This window comes from Apis florea, unplaced genomic scaffold (genome assembly GCF_048593485.1).
Source record: "Apis florea isolate Af1SG1 unplaced genomic scaffold, ASM4859348v1 contig_3587_pilon, whole genome shotgun sequence".
NCBI classification, from domain to species: domain Eukaryota; kingdom Metazoa; phylum Arthropoda; class Insecta; order Hymenoptera; family Apidae; genus Apis; species Apis florea.
In genome coordinates this window covers 2,018,456-2,039,926 of record NW_028256789.1, presented here as the reverse complement: position 1 = coordinate 2,039,926, position 21,471 = coordinate 2,018,456, and the positions used below count along the sequence as shown (strand labels likewise).

At 44.7% G+C, this 21,471-nt stretch overlaps 2 protein-coding genes across 4 annotated transcripts in view; one reads left to right on the top strand and one right to left on the bottom strand.

Moving 5' to 3' along the window:
* LOC100871335 (lachesin) overlaps positions 1–4,098 on the top strand; it is a 39,200-nt gene extending 35,102 nt beyond the window's left edge. For all 3 annotated transcript variants that reach the window (XM_086914392.1, XM_086914391.1, XM_086914390.1), the window contains one exon: positions 1,400–4,098. In XM_086914392.1, coding sequence (XP_086770518.1) covers positions 1,400–1,812 — 413 coding nt within the window. In that variant the 3' untranslated portion in view covers positions 1,813–4,098. The remainder of the gene's footprint in view (positions 1–1,399) is intronic.
* A 12,774-nt stretch (positions 4,099–16,872) lies between these two features.
* Positions 16,873–21,262, bottom strand: LOC100869413 (transmembrane reductase CYB561D2). Its single transcript, XM_086914389.1, has 3 exons — positions 21,063–21,262; positions 19,198–19,477; positions 16,873–18,521 (listed from the first exon to the last, which is right to left on the bottom strand). The coding sequence occupies exons 2-3, from the start codon at positions 19,459–19,461 to the stop codon at positions 18,039–18,041; spliced, it is 747 nt and encodes a 248-aa protein (XP_086770515.1). The 5' UTR covers positions 19,462–19,477; positions 21,063–21,262; the 3' UTR covers positions 16,873–18,038.
* Positions 21,263–21,471: the final 209 nt, after the last annotated feature.

Below are 21,471 nucleotides of genomic sequence, written 5' to 3'. Positions count from 1 at the left end.
AATCATCCGATATTGCTACATCATCCTTAAAACTTTGATCATAGAAGGGAGGAAGGATTAGATCATACGGTATTTAATAAGCTTCTCAATTTCTACGGGAGGTGTCCAGAACACGGGTTAATAATTCTTTTCCTTGCCGTGGGAGGAGGGCAAGTTAATTAAGAAGCTAGAGATTGCTAAATATATCCCGGATAATTCGATCAACGTAATTGAAAGGTGTGAAAGAATTGGGATGATAAAAAAAAAAAAAAAAAAAGTAAAGAAAAGAAAAGAATTGGTGCGGAGTAAAATGATTAAAACAAGACGGAGAGAATTGGCGCAGAAGGGGAGGGATTGGGGGAGGAAAAATTGGTCCGACGAAGCGTATAAACAACGAAAGCTCAATCGTTTTAACGGGTCGGTTAAAATTCACGTATTGGAGCTGCGATTTGAAAATGCGTATTCCGATGGAGAAGTAGGGAGAGGGAGCAAGAGAGAAAAAAAGAACGTACGATCGTGGGGATTGCGAACGTTCTTGACTCGTGACGTTTTAATAAATTTTGGACACGTCGACTATCGACCGCGTTGATCTCGCGACGAATTCGTTTTTCCTTTTTTTTCCTTTTCTTTCCTTTTTTTTTTTATTCACAGTACACGTACGAGACAGAACCGTGTATGCTTCTTTTGCATCTGCCGCTTCCCCGGCGTATTCGTGCGATGGCCGATCGAGAGACAGAGAGAGGGGAGCGTGGACGGTTCAAAAGAGCGCGGTTGTATCACGCGGAGAAGCGCTTGAAACTCCTATCCACACCTCCGTTCACGTGCGTCGGTCCGTGACACGACGTGAAACGGAAGCCTTGTCGCCGGGGTTCGAAGGAGGGCGGGCAAAAAGTGTATCCGGTGGGGGGGAAGGGATGACGAAGGTTTTGCTCCGTGTTTACAGCGTGCCGTCACACCTGATCCTATACCAAGCTGTCTCACGGCTGTCGCGTCGTCAGTCTGCGTGGATCGGCGGAAGCAACGATGACTCGAGCGAAAAAGTGGTTGGTTGCCTAGGCTAGTCGAGAGGGGGACGTCGTGCTCGCGATCACGCTTAAGATGCAGCTTAAAATTCTGGAGACCGTGTCCAGGCTGTGGGGGAGAGAGAGAGAGAGAGAGAGAGAGAGAGAGAGATAGGGAGGGAGAGACAGGGCAAAAGGTTGCTCTTGCTCGTACGAGATGGTTGAAAGAATGTAGAAAGAGCGAGAGGGAGAGCGTGAGTGGGATTTGGTACGCTATCCCCGTACGATCCTTAACCAGCCACGATGCATACCTCATCCTTGCTACCTCTCATAACCACCTTGGACCCTGGGTAAACAATATGGGATAAGGGACGTGGTAAGCTGGTCACGTCTGACGTGTCACGTTGTGCCATTTGCAGAGGCCAGAGCAGAGATAGCCGGCCCCTCGGAGAAGTTCGTGAGGCCAGGTAGCACTCTGCAGCTTCACTGCCTCGTAAAAAAATCGACCGAGACGCCTTCCTATTTATTCTGGTACCATAACTTCCGGATGATCAACTACGACGTCGATCAGGGGGTGAACGTCAGTACCGATCTGGTGGGGAGGGAGAGTTGGCTGGAGGTGCCCCGCGCGTCCGATCGCCATTCCGGAAATTACACCTGCGAGGCGAGTAACGCTCAACCGGCACGAGTGCTGGTGCACGTGTTCAAAGGGGATAATCCAGCGGCGATGCAGCACAGCATCGCATCGTCTCCATCTGTCATGGCTTGCAGCGCCCTATTGATGATGTTCACCACGTTGAAACTCGTGCTGCATTCCACGGCCACGAACTGACCATTGTGTCGCGCCACGCGTGCCGTGCGAAATATAGAAAAATGAACGTTGTGATAATATTTCGAAAGGGGAAACGTATATAACGTTGTTCTATTTAAAAGGGATAAAAGAGGGGTAATAAATTTCGTCGAGGTTGCATGCGTGCGCGCGCGCGCGTATGCGTTTTATTTTATGCGTTACAGGTGCAGTTCGTTTCGACGAGATTTCATCCTCGAGAGACTACGGTTGGATCTAGAACTGCCAATTATTGATCTTCAAGAGGTGAGCGACTTTATCGTGATACGCGTTACGTTAAATAATTCTTAAGGGAACGAATCGAATCGAGAGCGAAGAAGAGGAGGCGTGATGACGTGTGCGTGCCTGCGTGTATCAATCGGCGGAACAAAAAAAAGAAACGAAACGAAAGGATAATAATAACCTGTGTGCAAAGTAACGAAACGGGTCCGGGTATTATGTGTCTTTAAGACCGTTAAAGATGCTTGCTTCGAAAGATGCGAATGACCAACAAAAAAGAAAGAAAAAAAAAAAAAAAAAAAGAATCGTCGCCGATTCGCACATCCCTGAAAGAAATTCTCTCGGCCGTTTTAGGATAAACGCCAAAAATTCGGCGAACGTTTCGTTAAGCGTGTCGGCACGTGTTTGCTCAAAAGTTGTCATTTCGCGCCGACACCACTGTTTAACCACCGTTTGTGATATGTGTAAATGTGTAAGCCGTGTATAACCATCACGATCGTAGAAGCGTAATTGTGTAATCTGTCCTGTGACGAGTGGCGCGATTAATGGCGATAATCCTGTCGCATTTTACCGGGCAAAACTTTCCAACGATGCCCACCAGGCCTGGTTGCGACAACTTTGTTCGGTTGCCCGGTGTGTTAACTGTCTCTCTTTCTCTCGTTCTTCGCTCCGTGAAATTTGTCGCGTTAATAGGAACGACGAGAGATCGCTACACGACACCAACCGTTCCCACCGAACGGTGTGCCAACGTAACTTTGCAAAAGTAAAAGGCGAATGACAAAAGCGAAAACGATCGCGCCCCTTCTCGTTCGGGAAAGAGAAACGATGAATCGTCGACCGAGGCTTTTTAAACGTGGAAAAGGAAAGGGAGAAAGAGGAGAAGGCTGGCCGAGATTTAAGATGGAATATTCGCGTATTCGGCCTACGCACGCGGCACAGGTGCGCGTAATTAATCGTGATAATCCCTGCGTAATGCAGCACAGCCTAACGACATTATCTTCTATTGCCTTGCTCCGCACAGACGACCTTGTTCATAATGTCCAAATTAGTTCTATCTACGACGTCCACGAAACGACCGTGCTCAGATGCGTTACATACACCGTATTACAAGCAAATCTTCGCCCCTTAACATTATGGTTATGGGAAATTATCGCGAAGCGTGAAATTGTCGGGGAGCGAGTGTCTTGTTTTTTTTTTTTTTTTTAGTATTCGTCGGTGAGCGAGCGAGTAATCGTGTTTTTTAGAGTTATCGCGTTAGAGAAAGGGAAATGTTGTAGAGATTCAAAGTCGATCGCGCCAATCGATCTTTCGTTCCCGATTGTTCGTTGAATAAAATTTTATTGTACATATATTTTCTATGTCGGTTGTTCGTCGATCTATAAATTATATGATAAATCCTTTATCAGAGAGAGAGAGAGAGAGAGAGAGTGAGTGAGAGTGAGAGGATCGTTTTCGTCACGAGAAGAACGCAAGACGACATTCTTGGACCACGATGTTTCGCAGCGTTAGTATGTTACCGCATGTTCCCAAAGCTAATCCACTATTTCCTAGGTAGACAGCTGTTTCTCGTAACCGTACACATTGTCAACGAGGATAATCCAGTTTCTGCAAATAATAAACCGAATGGTATTATCAAGCTTGCGTGCCCGGATTTCGATGGGAGCAAACGAAAAGCTCTCGTGTGTGAACATGTACATCGAGAGAGAGAGAGAGAGAGAGAGAGAGAGAGAGAGAGAGAGAGAGAGAGAGAGGGAGAGGGAGAGTATACGTACGAGAGATATCTCCATACAAGATGGATCGATCCCCCGATCACTCGATCGATTTTAAACGATAATATTTCTTCCACCGCTCGACCATCACCGTTCGACGAGGAATTTGATTTATGTAAGTTAAAGCGATGGATAATTTAATGTGATGTTCGATGATATAGTCGCTGTCTGTTGTATATGTACATACGTATACATAACATATATATAATATATAAATATGTTACGAACGTCGCACAATGTTAATCTCATTTACGGTTGAATAAAATTTTCATATAAATTCCGACGCTCGACTTTGAAAGTTGAAGGCGAGAAAAATTCAATTATTCACGGCATTCATAATGGTAATAGACCATTTATATCACCGCTCGGTTTCCAATGTCTCGAATAAATTTTTTTTTTCTTTCTTTCTTTCTCTCTTTCCTTCTCTCTTTCTTTTTCATTTTTATCGTCCCGCCGTACCGATGTCTCTCTAATCTTTGTACAGATCCGTGATCCAGCCAAGTGGGAGATGGATGTAAGTAATGAATTATATCCCGACACTGTTTCGCGACGCAACAATAGCCGATATTTTCATTTCGCCTGTGTAATGTAACCGGGGCTCTTTATCGAAGTAAAATACTAACGGGATGCGATGGGTTCGCGGCGCATAAGCATTTTCATTCATATCTCTCTCTCTCGTTTCCCCAACCCTTCCCCTTTCTCTCCCACTTTTCTCCACTTCCCTTCAGAGATAGGGAATAATTTCGCCGTGACACAGTTCAAACCCTCGGTCCCCGATAATAGCTGCATGCTAATGGCATTGTTTGCCACATTAAAATTACCGCTCCTCTCAATCGGCACTAATTGATTATTACGCCGCATCGAAACTATTCAAGAATTATGATCCCATTAATTGACGTAGAGTGGATGCTCAAACGGCCCGTTACCGCAGTGGAAAAAATTTGCGGTTGTTGAGGGGATGATGTATTGTTACCAGCCCAAGTTACATTACCAGAAGATTCCATCGTCGAAATTATGCAAACCGGATGATTTATTATCGGTTTGGACGACGATCGAAGCCGGGGAACGTGATCGATACTAAATTTCGCGATCACGAATCGCAAGTATATCCCCGATTAAGGACGGTTTTAATCGGCACTCGATTATATGTTTACCGTACACACCATCGAACGCACTTGATCGAGTGCACTTCGATACCGAGAGCTAGGAACGCAACGAGAATTACCTTCCCAGAGGTGATTCCACCTTCCTGCTCGACGGAATATTGCACCGCTGGGGAGTTCCACTGAGCTTCCGGCCGATATATTCGAAGACCGAATTCCCAAATTAAAACATTTATATCATCCTGCTTGCATCCCGATGAAATCTATTCGATCCGTGAACCTGAAATAATATCCCTCCCCGAACGAACCGTACCTAATTCGTATCTCGCCTGATAATCAATTATAAAAAAAAAAAAAAAAAAAAAAAGAAAGAAAGAACGAAAAAGCGTCGGGAAATTTGTCTAAATTTTTACGTTCGTTTTTTTTCTCTCTTTTTTTTTTTATCCTTTCCCTTCCTTTTCTTTTTTTATTTTCTTTTTTCTTTCTTTCAAGGAATCGTTTCCCGTTGACCCGATTTTAAGGAGGCGCGAATCACCCTCGGCCTGCAATCACCGACCGGCATTCGAGCGTGATAAATTTGAATCGTTAATATCGTGTACCAACAGCTACCAGATCTGGACGTCGTTATTCCAGGAAGATGACTCTAATCTATTCGGAATCGTCTCGTCAACGGGAGAGCAGGATCGTTTCCAAATTGTGTCTTCGATAGGGGATTATTTTCTGCAAGATCGCATTCCATCCTCCACGTAGTAACACGTACGTATTTACGGGATAAAAATGAGGATATGGAAACGAGGTACACTCTTCGTAATTAATTCCAATAATTAAATTGGTTGATTGGTTGGTCGGTTGATTCTCACTGGACGTTGGACGATTTTAGGTGGATGTAAGCCGAGCAACGTTTGGAAGTTTCAGCTTTGGAAACAAGATCGCGGCTAGGAAGCGAATCACGTTACCACGACGTAACAGATATCAATGTCCAACGTAGCACAAAGGACGCGCTCTCCTAATTCCGGTTGGAGACGTGTGCGATCGATTGTAGGCCAGATAGATCCGGGAGGAGGAGGACACTTTCCACAGATGCGAATCAATTGTATTCCAACATCCTCTGTTTCTCTTGCGCCGCGCCGGTTGGTTATACATAGGTAATTCGAAACTCTGGCCGCGTCATACTCTGGTCATTTTACAACCCTCGTCGATATGCAAGCAATCCTTTAGCCGGTGATGAAATGATTCCGTGACGATGATCGATCGGAAAATAGACCCATCGAATCTCTCGAGTACCCGCCCATTGAACCCTTGAACGTGTTTCCCCGTGATTTTCCTGACGGGAAGCCGGCCGACGCAAAATTAAATGGAAATTTTGCTAATGCTTCCCTCAACTTTCGTGACCGACGTCGGCCACTGTTTCAACTTTGCAACGCATTCCTCGAGTTGGCCTCGAGTTTCATTTTTGATGGATTTCTCGCTCCTATCGATTTGAATAAGGAAGCGGAAGGGGAGAAGAGCGAAAACGAGGACGAAGATTGATGCGCGGACCAAGCTAACGAATTAGAGAAGTTCGCAGCATCGAAACCTGGAAAGTGTGAGGGACATCCCCACCCGTAATCTCGGTTGGTAACTGCTTCAAGTTTTAATGCACTTAGGCGGCAATTCTGGTAAAGGCTGTTCAAACTTTATCTCCGGCTCGATCGTCGTTCGTACCTCGTCCGTTTATTCATCCTTGCAAACGTACACTCGTCGAGCTAGGAGACGAGGAACGGAATCGGTGCCACGGTGAAAAGAAACGTTTCGTTTGGGGTATCAGAAGCGGCCGGGAAATGGCTGAATACAATTTCCTTTCGCTAACTTTTCGGGATTAACGAATTAATTCCCGGCTTTCGGAAGGATCGAGGCGAACCAATTCTATGAAGCTTGATTAAACCGGTTTAGCGATATCCGTATTCTTAATTGTTTCGCAATTACCGAGCAAAAGCTGTGGAAGCGGTCGACCGACACCAGTCGAGGAGATCGATAAGAATGCTTATTGCGGACGAATGCTCGGTTTCGCGGTGTTTTAGAAAAACTACACTGCAAGAACGGAGAGGATAGAAACGGATCGAAAACGAGATCGAATTCTTACGTTTTCGCGGGAGAATATTAATAACTCGTATTTGAATTTAGATTTTTTCCCACAATTCATACAATTTCGACAACAAATCGTTCCCGTGATTCAATTTAGGATATCGCTTTTTACGTGATTTTTTAAAAGATATCGCGTTAATCGCATCATTCGAATTTCTGCATTTCGTAAACGCACCGATACGTAAAATTCGAAGACACGATATCGTGCGTTTCGTTTTCCATATGTTCAGCGCAATGGATTTGTAATCGAAGATGACAATTTCCGTAAACGTAAAGTCGTCGCACGTTATATTTTCGATCTCGAACGTGCGATAAAATTATCTATTTTTTTTTTCTTTTTTAATTATATTTTCGCCATAAGTAATCGAGAAGAAGATTTCATTTTTGAGAAACAAGAGCACCAAGTTTTAATCAGGCTCGTTAAAAATCGGGGCAGTCCAACTCGGTATATTATTCGGGATACGGGCTGTGGAACGTGTTTCTCGTCCATCTTAGGCGAATTTCCGGAAGAAATTCCAAGCCCATAATACGGCCACTAAGCCCTAGCCGCTCGTCAACGAGGATAATTCTATCAAGTACCTGGTCGGTGTCGGGAAATGACTGTGTTCGCCAGCTCGATGACCTTATCGACCAGGCTGGGATTGACCCACGCCTCGTCAGCCTTTTACCGACCAACCGTGATAAGCCCTGATTGTTATATACGACGATCGAGGTAGCTCGTGCCGTCACAAGCCAGAACAAATTCGTTTTGGATGCCCCTTGGACCGCGTCATCCACTCAAGATGCTCGCCCACGATCATCGATCCACGTCCTCGCGAAAAATTTGTTTGCGCTTCTCCTCCTGGTTAAGAACGTGGATCGAGACGTACAATGGTTACTGCATACGTATACATCTTTACTACGTGTGTATAAAAAGCAGCACGAGAGGCAGAGTGAATAGTTCGATGTTGGTTTCAATCGAAGCGAGCATTCCTCGAAATCAACGATTTTCCATTATTATAAACTGTGCGTGTGCACGGTCGCTAGAAGAGGGGGGAAAAAAAGCTGGGGGAGAAAATACAAAAAGAAGGAAATAATAAAAAAAAAAAAAAGAAAGAAAATGAAAGGAGTAATCGGAAAATGTGACCAGTGGTGGTCGAAGCGTGCACGAAGAAAATGTAAAATATCGGGTTGTCGTAACAATTGATTTGTCGAACAACGGAGAGGGAAAATTTTTAGCGCAAACGTGTCTAATTGCACAACATGCTTGGAGACACAGACGTGGCTAACGTAATTGCGGTAAAACATGCATTTGAAAGCGTTTAAATATTGAACGTGGTTCCGATGAATATTTCAAGGTACGAAGGGTCGACGTACACGGTTGATAGTCTGTGAATTTTATCGTCCGCCTGAAAAGGTAAAAATTCATGCAAGCGCGACTCACGTACGAATTTTCCTTTGTGAAGCGCACAAATCGCGGATCCTTTTTCCTACCGTGGTAACGGCATCGCGGGGGGAAAAAAAGGTGTGTAAATAAATAGGTGTGCACACTTGCGGTTCCCTTTACATCGAGACAACGAAACATTTTTATACTTCACCGGAACAAATACGTTTTTCGTGCTGGATTAGATTTCCCCGGTTGGGGCGGGGTAAAATGTAAAATGGTTTTTGACGCGTCTACCTTGTGACAAGTTCACGGTGTTATGCATACAACAGCGAGCTTGTCCCCGTTGTCGAAGGATTATACGCTGCCTAGCGCGGATGTAACGACTTTGACGAAACAACAGGATGATCCAGTGGAAGATAGGTGCTCACGTATACACGGATATAGATACGCGATACCCGTGGGTTCTCGGGCTACGCAAAATGCATTTTAAAGAAATATTTATGCGGTTGCCCGCGTGCATACATCCGAGGACGTGATATCCCCTTTTCAGAGGGGAGAGATATCATCCTTTTTACGAGGCGAAACTCGATCGAGGCCTTCGTTTTTCGAGACCTTCGGTTTTTTCGAAAAAAGAGAGACGGATACATCGCATTACGATACGAGGGCAATAATATTTCGATAATATTCCACTTTTCGACTTTTTAACGTGGGACGGCGTTTTTAACGGGTTTCCCGTTCGCTGCGAAAAATTGTGCTGCAAAATAGGTGGTGACGATAGGATAGGGGACTCTTTGAGGAATTAGCATTAACATTCCCGTGTACAGCCGGGAATACCTGAAGCGACTTTTTCCAATCGCGGATCGGTCTGTATGCGCCCCCATTCGTCGCGAAACGTACATTCTTTATGGAACGGTGGCAAACCAACCGGGGGCGGAATAAAAATGGAACAACATGGATCGATATCGAGCCTGTTAATGCTTATATCTGGTCTTATACAAAAATAATTTCTATCGGGACAAAGCGTGGTAGAGCGTGGGCATTGTGCGTGTGCGGTGGATGAGAAGGAGGGGGGAGACGGAGGATAAATTGAATTTTCAACGTTGCAAAAATGCAAGGGGGAGGAGGAGGAGGAGGAGGAAAAAAAAAAAATTCGATTTCGTTGCGCGACGTTGCGTGTCGCGGTATCGGCAATCATTATCGCCACTTTACTCGCCATTGTACGATCGCGATCGAAAAAAAATCGAAGAGAAAAGTTTTACTTTTACTCCGTGACCACTTTATCCGCCGAGCATCTACCCTATTTTCACTGCTTCGAACCGCGCCGGGAATAACGAAATAATCTGCGAGCAGATACGTTTTGAATAAATGTCTTCCTGCAGGACGTATCCGGGAAATTATAAGGCGTACGTGATGCTATCGGCGCGCGCTGATTCGAGCCGTGAATGCTCTCTTGAACGGGGAAGCTTTTTAATAAAGACTTTGTCCCAGCGTCGAACGATGGAAATTCCTTCTCCATCCCCTACAAGAAGCCTCCTGGTAGTCGCGCACAAAAGATGCACGCGATTGACGGTAGATCGGATCTCGACCGTGAACGATCGTAGAAACGCGGCCTATTCCAATGATATAATGGCGTACGATCACGAAGTGGTCTCTTGCCTCTTTTGTTAAAGGGGGAGGAAACAAACCGCGATTATCGGACGGGGTTTAATTCGTTCTGGGGTCGATCGATCGAAAGGTGTATCCGAACAAGCAAGTACGATCAAGTAACAATTTCATTCGAGTAACGATCCTTCTCCTTCTCCCCTCTTCGAAACTCTCTCCTCGGGCGGAAAAGATCGCAATTTCTGCTTCTGCTTTCTTCTGCTTGAACGAAACGCAGTCACCTCGTTCACGGGAGCATCATGGCTATCGATGGCGTGGTTATCTCGAGCAACGCGATCGAAGTGTTTCGAAACGATGTCGTCTGTTTCTCATCGATTCCACGCTTTATCGTAAATTACGTCGTCGTCGAAAGGATCCTCCGATTCACGGGGAAGATTTGAAAATGGGAGTCCATTTGGCGGTGCAAAGAAGGATGGAAGGGTCCAGGGATGGAAAATGAGATAAGTTAGATCGATGGAAGAAAGATATCGCGCGCCACGCGAAGGAACTAGCGTGAAAAGGTAAGTTAGTTAAGAAGCAAGATGCCAAGGATCTCCTTTCTCGCGGTCTCCTCTCCCGCGCGAGGAGTTTCCGACTCCCGGTTGATTGCATAAGGTTGGATTTAAGACGGGTCGAACTAAGTTCTTCCTTCTCGTGAGAAGGAAAAAGGGAGTGACGACGCCTTAAGACTGTAAGAAGAAGAAGAATAAGAAGAAGAAGAAGAGAAAGAAGAATTTTTCGTTTTGTACGTATGTATATCTATATAGCGTGAACTTTCGACCAGATCGAGGGATCGAGTTTAAAGTTGGGAGAACAGAGACAGAGAGAAAGAGTTCGTGATCGATTTTCAAACGGAGTTAAACTTCCTTCTCTTCTTACGCGAATGATAATCGGTCGGGAAAATTTTATCGAACGTATTTTTATTCTTTTTTTCTCTTTTTTTTCCTTTTTCCTCGTTCCATTTTCCTCGTTGACACGAGGCAGTCGTCGAGGCCAAGCGCGCAATTCGCTGATCGAAAGAAAAGAGCCGTCACGTTTGTCACGGATACCCGTTTTCCTTCTCGCGGCCTTCGCGGCCGGATTTTTTCCCGCGCGTATCGCTGTCGTTGCGTTTTCATCGTTATCGAGGGAATACCGGGGGAATCCCAATCTATGCTTTTCCAGATATAACTTGTTGATACTACGGATATAACGATATAACTATAAGGAAAGAATCGCTGGTTTCGTTTGATAGACCGGTTTTATTGCGATATGTAAATATTTCTTCTCTCTCTTTTTTTTCCCTCTCCTCCTCTCTCTCTTTTCTCTCGTCGAACGAAATTGCGAATGATTTACGATTGTGTTTCGAGAGGGATTCGAGACGAGCCAATAATTTATTCCTCGAAATATGACCGATTTTATTGTAATTTACGAACCGTTTAGCCGGACAAATTCGAACGAGCATTGATTGACAAATTGACGATGATGGAGGGAATCCATCCAACCCCGATAAAGTTGCGGGCCTACGACCAGATTTCTGAATGAAATTCGAAAATCGAGCAAAACGATATGTATATATATATATATCCACGGATATAACAAAGTCACGTTTCCTCTCTTTCTCTCTCTCTCTCTCTCTCTCTAGTTTCGTTTCACAAAAGAATTACGCGCTGCGGGAATGATTTATATATCCTATTTCCTGTAGTTAAATCAATTTCTCTACGGTTAGAGCGGAAAAGGGGGAGGGGGAGGGAAGCAAAATATTTCGTCTCGCGCAAACAGGGGGAGCGAAATCGGAGCGAATGGAAATAACCGGTATATAACGCGGAACAGCAGATAAATACGTTCTGTCCCAAGTCTGTGTCCGAACGGCGCGTATTTAATGAGTTTAAAATCTGGCGTTGACCCAAAATCACCCGACCCCTCCTCCCCCTCCCCCTCCCCCCTATTCCTCTCGTTCGCGCCGTGTCAACCGTGTATTAATCGGACGCACGTTTCGCGAGATAACACGCGCGGCTCGAGCTCCATCCGTCACAACGAATGGAATGAAAAAGAGAAAAAAGAAGAGAAGTCGATAGTCGAGAATTCGACATATTTCGACGCGGATTAATTAAGAGTTCACTAAGACTCGACTCACGCGGGAAAAAAACGTCATACTTCGTACTTCGAAAAAGGGAAAAACGTTTCTTCGCGCTCCCTTTCCCGCGTTTCTTATAAAGGAATTTACTCGGATTTTAAACCATCACAGTTCGAACTTGTTCCGTATTCCGGCAACGGAACGACACAGGAGAGGCAGGAGGATGACGAGAAGGAGGAAAGAGGTTCCCTCCCCCCCTCCCCCCCGTCATGGTCCATCTATCAATCGAAGCGAGGTAAAAGTTTCACGAAGGTGTTCAAAGCGAGGTGTTCGATATTCCCTTTCTAACCGGGTATAGACCTTTCCCTCCCCCTCCTATAGTCTTTCGCTCCCTTCCTCGATTCCAGTTCCATTAGAATCGTGGCAGGGCGGAATGAAACATAACCGGTTCACTCGGTGCACCGCGGTGTCGCTATCGTGGCGGTGGTCGACGTCCGGCAACTTGCGGACATAATTCAACCGCGCGCACAATCGGCCCGCCGACAGTCGCGTGTAATCTTGCGTGTACGCGTCGCCCCGATATCAGCACGGAATAGAATCGTGGATAGACGCTCCCCTTTTCGATAGACGACCATGGCCGTGATATAAATAAATATAAATATATATTTATGATTGTGCGTGAGGAACGAACGAGAGCGGGCTTCTATTTCGTTCGTCGACTTTTGATTTACATTAATTGATTCCCCAGACCGATACCTGTGGCCTAGTGGATGAATGATAACCACGACGAGATTCGATTCGCGCATGCATATGTATAATTGTAGCTCGAATCGAGGAGGAGCGTGATCGAAGAGAGAGAGAGAGAGAGAGAGAGAGAGAGAGAGAGAGAGAGAACGCGTATCGGAGATTCGAGGGTCGTAAGGGGATGATTTACGAGGAAAAAATGAAACTAGCCTTTGGTTGGCGGGCGGGCCGCAATATCGAGCCGCTTTTCGGCATAGAACAAAAGCGGGTTTATTAACCGTTAATTCGTGACGTATGCTAATTACGGGGATAATGAATACATTGTGAAACATGAAAGTTAAAAGACCATCGATTCGATATTATAGTCTCTGGTCACTATCTGTCGCGTTTAATTAACAATGTCGTTGTTCCCGTTTCCCCTGGCGAAAAACGACGCTACTCGAAATGTAATTGTCATCCCAATTTCTTCCCCCCCTCCCTCCCCCCTCCCCCCCCTTGCCTTCTCATCCCACGCCTGTCTATCCGTGTTCCTTGTTTTTCCCTCGCTCGTGTCATATTCCTTTTCCGTTTTAATTAAAACCCTCTCGTTTTTGCCACTCTTCAGGAATTTAAATATTTCATCGAGGATTACACGATTCTCCCCTGTGCCGCCCTGTGAAACGAATATCCTAAAATACAGTGCGCGGGCTGGCCATACCCGAAACCACACTTATTGGAGGGAACGTCTAGCCAAAACCGATGAGAAATTTGCTACCGTTAATTCCCGTTTTGCCCGTTCTAGGATTAACAATGTCCGTTTCTCGCTCGATTTCGCGGCTCGATACTCGGCCGTGAGAGATCGATCGCAAACGAGAGAGAGAGAGAGACGTAGTGGAGTAGTAGAAATTTCGAAATCGTTATTATTATACTGGAGTGTACGCGAGTTGGAAATGGGTGGCCTTCGGCATAAATGGGAAAAGAGACACGCAGTTACGTTCGATCGAGCGTGGAACCAGCGTAGAATTTTATGGTTGAGAAGTTCGCAAGAGTCGTCGTGCACGCTGTTGTAACTTTGTTTCGTCCGTCGCTTCGTTGTCGGATACGGATTATAAAAGTTCTTCCTGGTCGATTTTAGGTGACCGCGAACCTACGCGCATATACATGCACGTCAGCCGGTGATCTACGGGGTGATCAAACTTCGCTACGGTACGTTGTTCGCCTTAAAAATGGACGAAATTATTCCTTGTTTCACTCTCTTCTTTCTCCACTTTCATCCTTATTTTACTCGCTTCTACTAAGTTTTCGCTAAAACTTTCGAACTTTACGAATAAAATATAGCGTTCAATCCGTTGCTTTATGATTTTATTATTTTTTCTTTCTTTTTTTTTTTTTTTCCATAGCAGCTACAAAGTTAGACATTTTCTGTGACAACTCGTGAAAAAATTACGCGAAGATTAGAATAGAGAATATTATCGGAGAGATTACTTTTTATCGCTTTTTGTCGCAATTTGATCGTCTGATCGGTTGTTATAAAAAAAAAAGAAAAAGTAGCAATTACGATTAATCGACGACAGTATCGTATCAAAGAAGTATGGAACGCGATTAATTTGGCTTACAGGATAATCGCTAGAGCAAAGCAGCTGTACCATTAATCTCGGTCAATCTTGGCGGAATGACGTTTCGTGCTATCCCCGTGTGAAATGTAATCTCACACTCTTGCTCCGATACCGCACGCTAAGAGGGATTACGGCAAGTCGCAGTTCGAAGCGTCGACACGCAATTAAAGATCACCCTGTATTCGATATCGGCCGTTGCGAAACGTTATCAGCACCTACGTTACAATTTTCCGTTCCAATGCCGGGCTGCGAACGTCGAATCGACGATATGCGGCCTGCATGCAACTAAACAATGCACCCTGTCGCCAACCGTGGACGGCTGTAAATGCATCAGCATAAATCGTCCATTCGATGGAGCCATCGAGTGGGGTGGGAAAAAAAGGAAAAAAAGAAAAAAAAAAAAAAAAGTCACCAGACCGAAGCCGCTGGAACAAAGGCTCAGGGTGAGCGTTTCTTTTTTTTTTTTTTTTGTTTTTTTTTTTCGTTTTTTCTTTTTTCCTTTTTCGTAAGAGCGCGTAGAGAGTGGGTGGCGAGAAGAGAGTGAAACTATGGGAAGGAGAGGATCCGTGCGTTCGGGGCAGCAGTAATGGCGAAACGTCTGCAATAATGGTAAACCTGCGCTCTCACGGTAGACCATTCAAATTCGCGCGTAAAAAGCGCGTCGAATTGGTCTCCGTCGTTTTTCTTTTTTTTTTTTTTTTTCTTTTTTCCTCCATCGTTTTTCTTTCAACTCTATTTTTCAGCGGGGAAATGATTCCGTTCCGCGGGATCACCACGAGACACCGTAACTTCCCTCTTTTTCATTAATTCGTGATTAATTCACCCGAGCTCGCCGTTTCACCGGTCACGCGTTTAAAATAGTTTTTCACCCAACTTTTTGCACAATTCTCCTCCCGCGGAACTTTTGCCCGCGTTACGCTCGTTGATTTTTTCCTCCTCCCTCTCCCCTCCCCCTTTTTTATTTTTTTCGATCCCGGTTACTCTCTCGTTACCCTCCTCCCCCTTCTCTCTTTTTTTTTTTTTTTTTTTTATTATTCCCCGTTCCAACGATTTTTAGGCTTCGGCTGGTTCAACGCGAGATTCGAAACGGGCGAAAAGCCGCGAAGAAAGAGCCGCGCGCTCGAAATGACCAGGACGGCTCGCCGCGGTCTTAATATGAAAAATTCAAACGTCTGTTCGAATTTAACGCACGCCCCGTGAATATTTAATGCGTTATAAGTTGACGATGAAACATTGAATTATTCATACAATCCCTCCCGTTAACGGAGGAGTTTAAACTACACATGCGTGCGTACGTACGTACGTACGTATGCCTTCCCCTTCCTCCGATTGCTTTTGAATATAATGTTAATATTTATAATAACATCGCGCTGCCAAGTGTAAGTCTGGGCCGTGGCCATGTTTTCACCTCCGGATTTCTAAAGTTTCCTCGTTTCCCCATTTTGCTACAACGCTAAATGTCCGATATGTAATTCTAATTAAATTTTTACACATATTTCAGCACACGGTTGTTGTGTGGCTATTGGAGGCTACAGGTGTGCATTGTATTCGCTCGTTATACACCCTCGGCGAGGGAATGGAATTTCTATTTCACTTGCGCGATATTTAAAATGAGTCGGCTCATTTTTCTTCTTTTTTTTTTTTTTTTTTTTCTTCAGGCAAGAATATCGTTGGGGGAAAAAACGTCGTGTCGTCTAACGAATTAATATAGAGATGACGGCCGAATAATTTCACGGTTTAACGAGGTAATTCGAATCAATCGACACGAGCGCAAACAATAACGATAACGAACTGTAACGATTAATAATTCCCTCGAATAACTCCATATACTTTTTTTATTTGTTTCATCTTTCCCCCCCCCCCTCTTCTATTTATTTATTTACTTGTTCGTTTCTCCCTCTCTCTCGCACTCCCCCTCTCTCGCACGTAGCAAACTCGTAAATTTGATAATCAGAATAATAATTTGTATCCGACTCTGTGATCAATTAAAAAATATCGAAACACGCGCGATGTCGGGAAAAAAATTGGGAAAATAATACGAATTTTTTTGCGGAAAATACGAAACGCACAATGAAAATTACGTCGGAATAAAACGTTGCTGCGAATATTTCACGTTACGTTGCGTCGCAACGTTCGAATACAAATGTTTTCTAACGCCGAGTCGAACGGGATAGTTTCGATTCTTCGAAACTTTCGCGCAACTCTCGTGTGTCGAAAACGGATGATTCGAGCGAAAAAGTGATCGAAATGACGATTTGAACGAAAAAAAAAGAGAGAGAGAGAGAGAAATTCATAAGTGCTTCGAAACAAGGGGGAACAAGGACGTTTCGCCCATTTAAATTGGCGTTCTTTCGATCGCGTTTTAATCAAAACTCTTTCGTCCTTCCCCCTCCCCCTCCCCCCTCCTCCCCCACTTTTTTTTCTCCTCGTGAAAAAAAATTAGATCACTCATCATCAAATAACGAAGAAGGGTCGCGTATCATCTCTTAATTAATGCGCTCGCGTTTGACTCTGGCAAACGTCGTTCGTATTTGCGTGCACACGAATATGCATCCACGTGTGTTTGCATCGTGTCGTGTATATGCACTGGCGAAGCGTCCTCGAGAAAGCATCGTCTACACCATCCAATATGGTAAACAGACGCCACTCGCGAATAAATATTCGTTAGACGTTTCTCGTGATCGTCTAATACAAACGCAAAATATACACGCGTGTACGTACACGTTGTACGACACGTATTTATATCGGAACGATCGAACGCCGCTTCTCGAAAATTTCTGGAACGATGCTTTCCTCCAATTTGTTACACGTGCCAGCGAACGGGTTAATCGTAACGCCGACTAAACAACGAGCGTCTTTTTTTTTTTTTTTTTTTTTTTTTAAAAACAACGTTACGCTAATTTCTTCCAATCTTTTCTCCCAACCTTTTCGATGTGCGCTCGCGTTAATCGAGCTTCCCTAATCGGATTTCGTTTATCGTCAATTGACAGATAACAGTCGCGAGCATCGCGCGATGAATAATCTACTCTCCGATCCGACGCGAAACGAAAAAAAAAAAAAAAAAAAAAAAAAAGTACGAGATTTCGATACATGTAATTCATCATGGAAGAACGATAATTCGACGTCGCTCTTCTTGCTCGTGGAAACGTAAACGTGTATGATGATCGTCGTGTAAACACGGACGCAACGAGACGGATACCAACCAAGCAACGAACGGTGTTGGCCGAAACATAGAGGCGTAATGACTTTATATAATTGAACTTTGATCACGCGCTCGTATCGTGTCATTCGTTAATGGAATATATATATTTTCCAATGGGCGTTGATCGGATTCCCCTGTGCAACATCGGCGCGAGTGTGCAACAATGTTTTGCACACGGTATATCGTTTTAAGGATCGAATTATGATATAACGTAATTTGTGTCTAGACACGCTTTCGCTCGACGAAACGCTCGGAGGAAATAAAGACAGAAAAGGAGAAATTCCCGTCTCGTTTTTATTTCGATCGAAATCTCTCTCTTCCTCCTCTCGATGATCCTGTGTTTTCTCGTATGTTTTAGATAGAGAGAGAGAGAGAGAGAGAGAGAGAATAATTTATCTGAACAACCCTACGAATTGTCGGAAAAGAGACGAAGTTGCTCTCCTTATAGAGAGAGCTATGATCGCGACCACGATAATTATAAAGAGGAATTTAAGGTCCGATTTGAAGATGTAAGTGTAGCCGTAACACTGAGCTGCCATCCCGATCGCGAAGCACGATATACCCAAGAAGTTGTGGCCGAACTTGATCGCGACCGGTTTTATCACGTTTCGAAGTTTGGCCGCTATAAAAACTGGATAACCGGCCACGGACAAGAAGACGGCCAGCACGGTGGAAGTGATGCCCAGAATCCCGTGAATCGACTTGAAATGCACCCGTTTCACTCGATACATCACCACAACGCCGGAAACGATGAGGATCACGCCGAGAATTTGTAGGATCCAGTGAAGATGGCGTTTGGCACCCCTTGAAAGAAACTTGGTGAAAACATTGTCACCGGCAAACACGACAATGGCCTCGGACATCAGCAGGACGTACTGAAAAGGGTAAAGAGATCGAGTGGTGAGCGGTGACGGAAGTTGGAGTCGTTGGGCGAAGTCGTTAGAACTTCTTTGGCCACTTGGTTTAGCCGGGTCTTTCCCCCCTCGGGAGAGGGACAAAGTCTAGTTGGAGTAGGCGAGCACGGGTCTCATAGTTGAATTTCGATCTCGTTGTTGCCGTGTGCGAATCAAGGAGTGTGTAAGGGTGTAAGTGGAAAATAAACGATGCAATTTGAATCGGCGAGCGCAATCGTCACCAGGAGGATACCCTCTTGGGGTAAGCGAAAACTTTTTCCATGGATTTTCTTTGGATTTTTTTCTTTTTCTTTTTTTTTTTTTCTTCTCTCCTCCCTTTCCTTTATTCCTTTCTTTTTGTCCGGCAAAGAAGCTTTCGCCCTCTTTTGAGCGATTAAACCGCGAGCGATGCTCGCGCAAAGTTCGCTCTCTCGATTCAATTTCACAGTTTATGTTGAGCGTTTTCAGGTTTCGCCTGGGAATTTCTTCGGTTTGTTCGCCTTTTCCCCGTTTTCCGCTCCCTTATTGCGATCTTTTGTGACGGAGGAAGAGGCGTTGGAAGAAATTGCACGGAATCCGGGAGGGACGATGATCTTAAACCGGGAGAGGGAATGCGTTTGAAAAATGTTTTATTATCGATCGAGATAATAATACGTACCCCAATCGTGCAAAAGATGGTGTGTAAATTGACCACGGTGGAGCCCCACGAAAGATACAGGGTGTAGGCCGTTAGGCCAACGATAAGCGCGTGATTAACGAGATCGAGTACGGCGAGGCATGTGCCGCGTGCTCTTCGTCTCCACTCCTCTCGCGGCAAATCTTCCAAATTTGTCGAATCGGCCGGAAAACCTAAAATTCGCGCGGCATCCACTTTTCCCATCGGGAATGACTTCTCCTTGCTCCCCCCTTCCGCTTCTTCCATAATTTTGAGAGATCGTCTGTAATTTAATAAAAAAAATTGTAAGGTCGGTTTTAAATCAGGAAGAATTTTATCGCCCGACTGCATGGAATAGCTCGGTAAAATGAAACTATTCCATAACATTCTTCGGCCAACTTCTATCTGACATTTGATTAAATTACTTTATACCGTGATATTGCTCGAGTTATCCGTTTCGTCGATATCTATGTTACTTAACATTAACAAGCTTCTCTCTATTCTCCTAAACTTCGCCCCTTGCCCATTTCTCGTTCCTTTCCTTTTTTTCCTTTTCCTTTTCTTTTTTTTCTGCTAATTTTCGTCGAACGAATCGATGCGAACGACGATAGACGAACGTCGAGAGATATCGAGAAATCTCTTTGACTAATTTCTCAATGGTGCACGAGAGCCGGAGAAATCGTCGACCTTCTTCCCGTATACGATGTAAAGTTTCTTTACGACATCTTTGGCTTTGGTAAAAATATTTACCAAATAGTCAAAGAGCCAGCCGGGCGGCAATAGTAATTACTAGGCACGATAAGGGGAATTACAAAGGAGACTGGGGTGGTATTTGTGCTGAAGTGATTACATCTGGGAGCACGATGGTACTGACCCCCTTTAAAATCAGGCCACTGATCGAAAGAAATGAAAATGAGTTCGTTGATCCTGAATATTCCGCAGGAAACGAAAATGTAAAAAAGAAAAAAAAAAAAGGCGTACGACGTTGAGAAAATAGAAAATTTAATTTTGAACGATTAATCTACAATCCGATCGATGCTTTGCGGTTTTATCATCGGTCGAATATCTTGTACGTGTGCGTACAACTGGAGCAACAATCGTCTAGAAACGAGAAATTGCACGGATGATCGATCCTTCCGTCCAAAAAAGAGAGGAAAAAAAAAAGAGGGGGAGGGGAAAAAAAGGAAAGAAAAGTTTCTGCTCGTGAAACACGATTTTCTTTTTTCAATCGAGACGCCGTAATCTGTTGGAGTGAATCGAACTCGACTGAATAAAACAAACAAGTATACTCGTTCCTCCGTGGAGGAAAGAGGAGACGACGCGGTACGCTCCAACCTTCATCCTCACTTCCCTTACTATTTTTATTTTTTCGATTTATTTTGTTCACAATATAGTTCGTTAGAACCGCGCTTCCTTCGTTTCGATTTTTCTCTCCTCGTTCGAGAGACGGACTGCTGACTGGCCGCAACTTCTCGCCTTCGATTTCCTCTTCCTCTCATTCGCGAGCGAGTTGAAAAATTGTTTTACCCGCCGGTTTATCACAAACATCGCGTCCGCCTGGCAATCAAGCATCCGAGACGAGAAATCAGAAATATTACGATCGTTTAATCGAATCGCGCGAGATTTATCCCCCTTTCTCCCTCTCTCCTCTCTCTCTCTCTCTCTCTCTCGAGTTTTCGCGGCTTCCCGGACAATTACAGCGTCTCGTCGTGTCCATGGGAGCGATGGGGGAGGCGGGGGTTGGAAAAAAATTTCAACGACGCCGTTGGTGCCGCCGCGACGGGAAAAGAGAGAGAGAGAGAGAGAGAGAAAGAGAAAAAAAGGAAAAAACGAGATTTCGTAGAATTTTAAACGACTCGTTAACTCACCAAACAGTCCTGTTTCTCCTCCGGTCCGAAATTACGCGAATTCTTCTTAAATTATAGCCGCACTGCGTACGCCACCCTCGTCCGCGCGAATCTTTCGAATCTCGAGAGAGAGAGGTTCGAAAACTTGTCGGTTTGTATTTTGACGGAGCGTCGAATACGTGGTCGATCGATGACGATCCAAGTGCGACTCGATTCATACTAATTGCGGGGAAATCCTTCGATCGGGCGGAATGCGCTCGTTGCCGCAATATTGAACATTTCTTTCCTTCTTTCTTTCATCCGTCTCCCTCGCTCTCGCGCCGCGAGAATCGAGCCAGATAATTGGAATGGTGATGGTAATCACGTGACCGCGGTTTTCATTAATTAAAAGCATCGTACTGTTACGTGACGCTGATAATCGGAGATGTCA

What these genes read in the sequence shown, in the direction of transcription:
- LOC100869413 (XM_086914389.1), bottom strand. Translation starts at nt 19,461, where the DNA reads ATGGAAGAAGCGGAAGGGGGGAGCAAGGAGAAGTCATTCCCGATGGGA. An exon ending in CCATCTTTTGCACGATTGGG is followed by an intron (nt 18,522 to 19,197) that starts GTACGTATTATT and finishes TACCCTTTTCAG; the next exon opens with TACGTCCTGCTGATGTCCGA.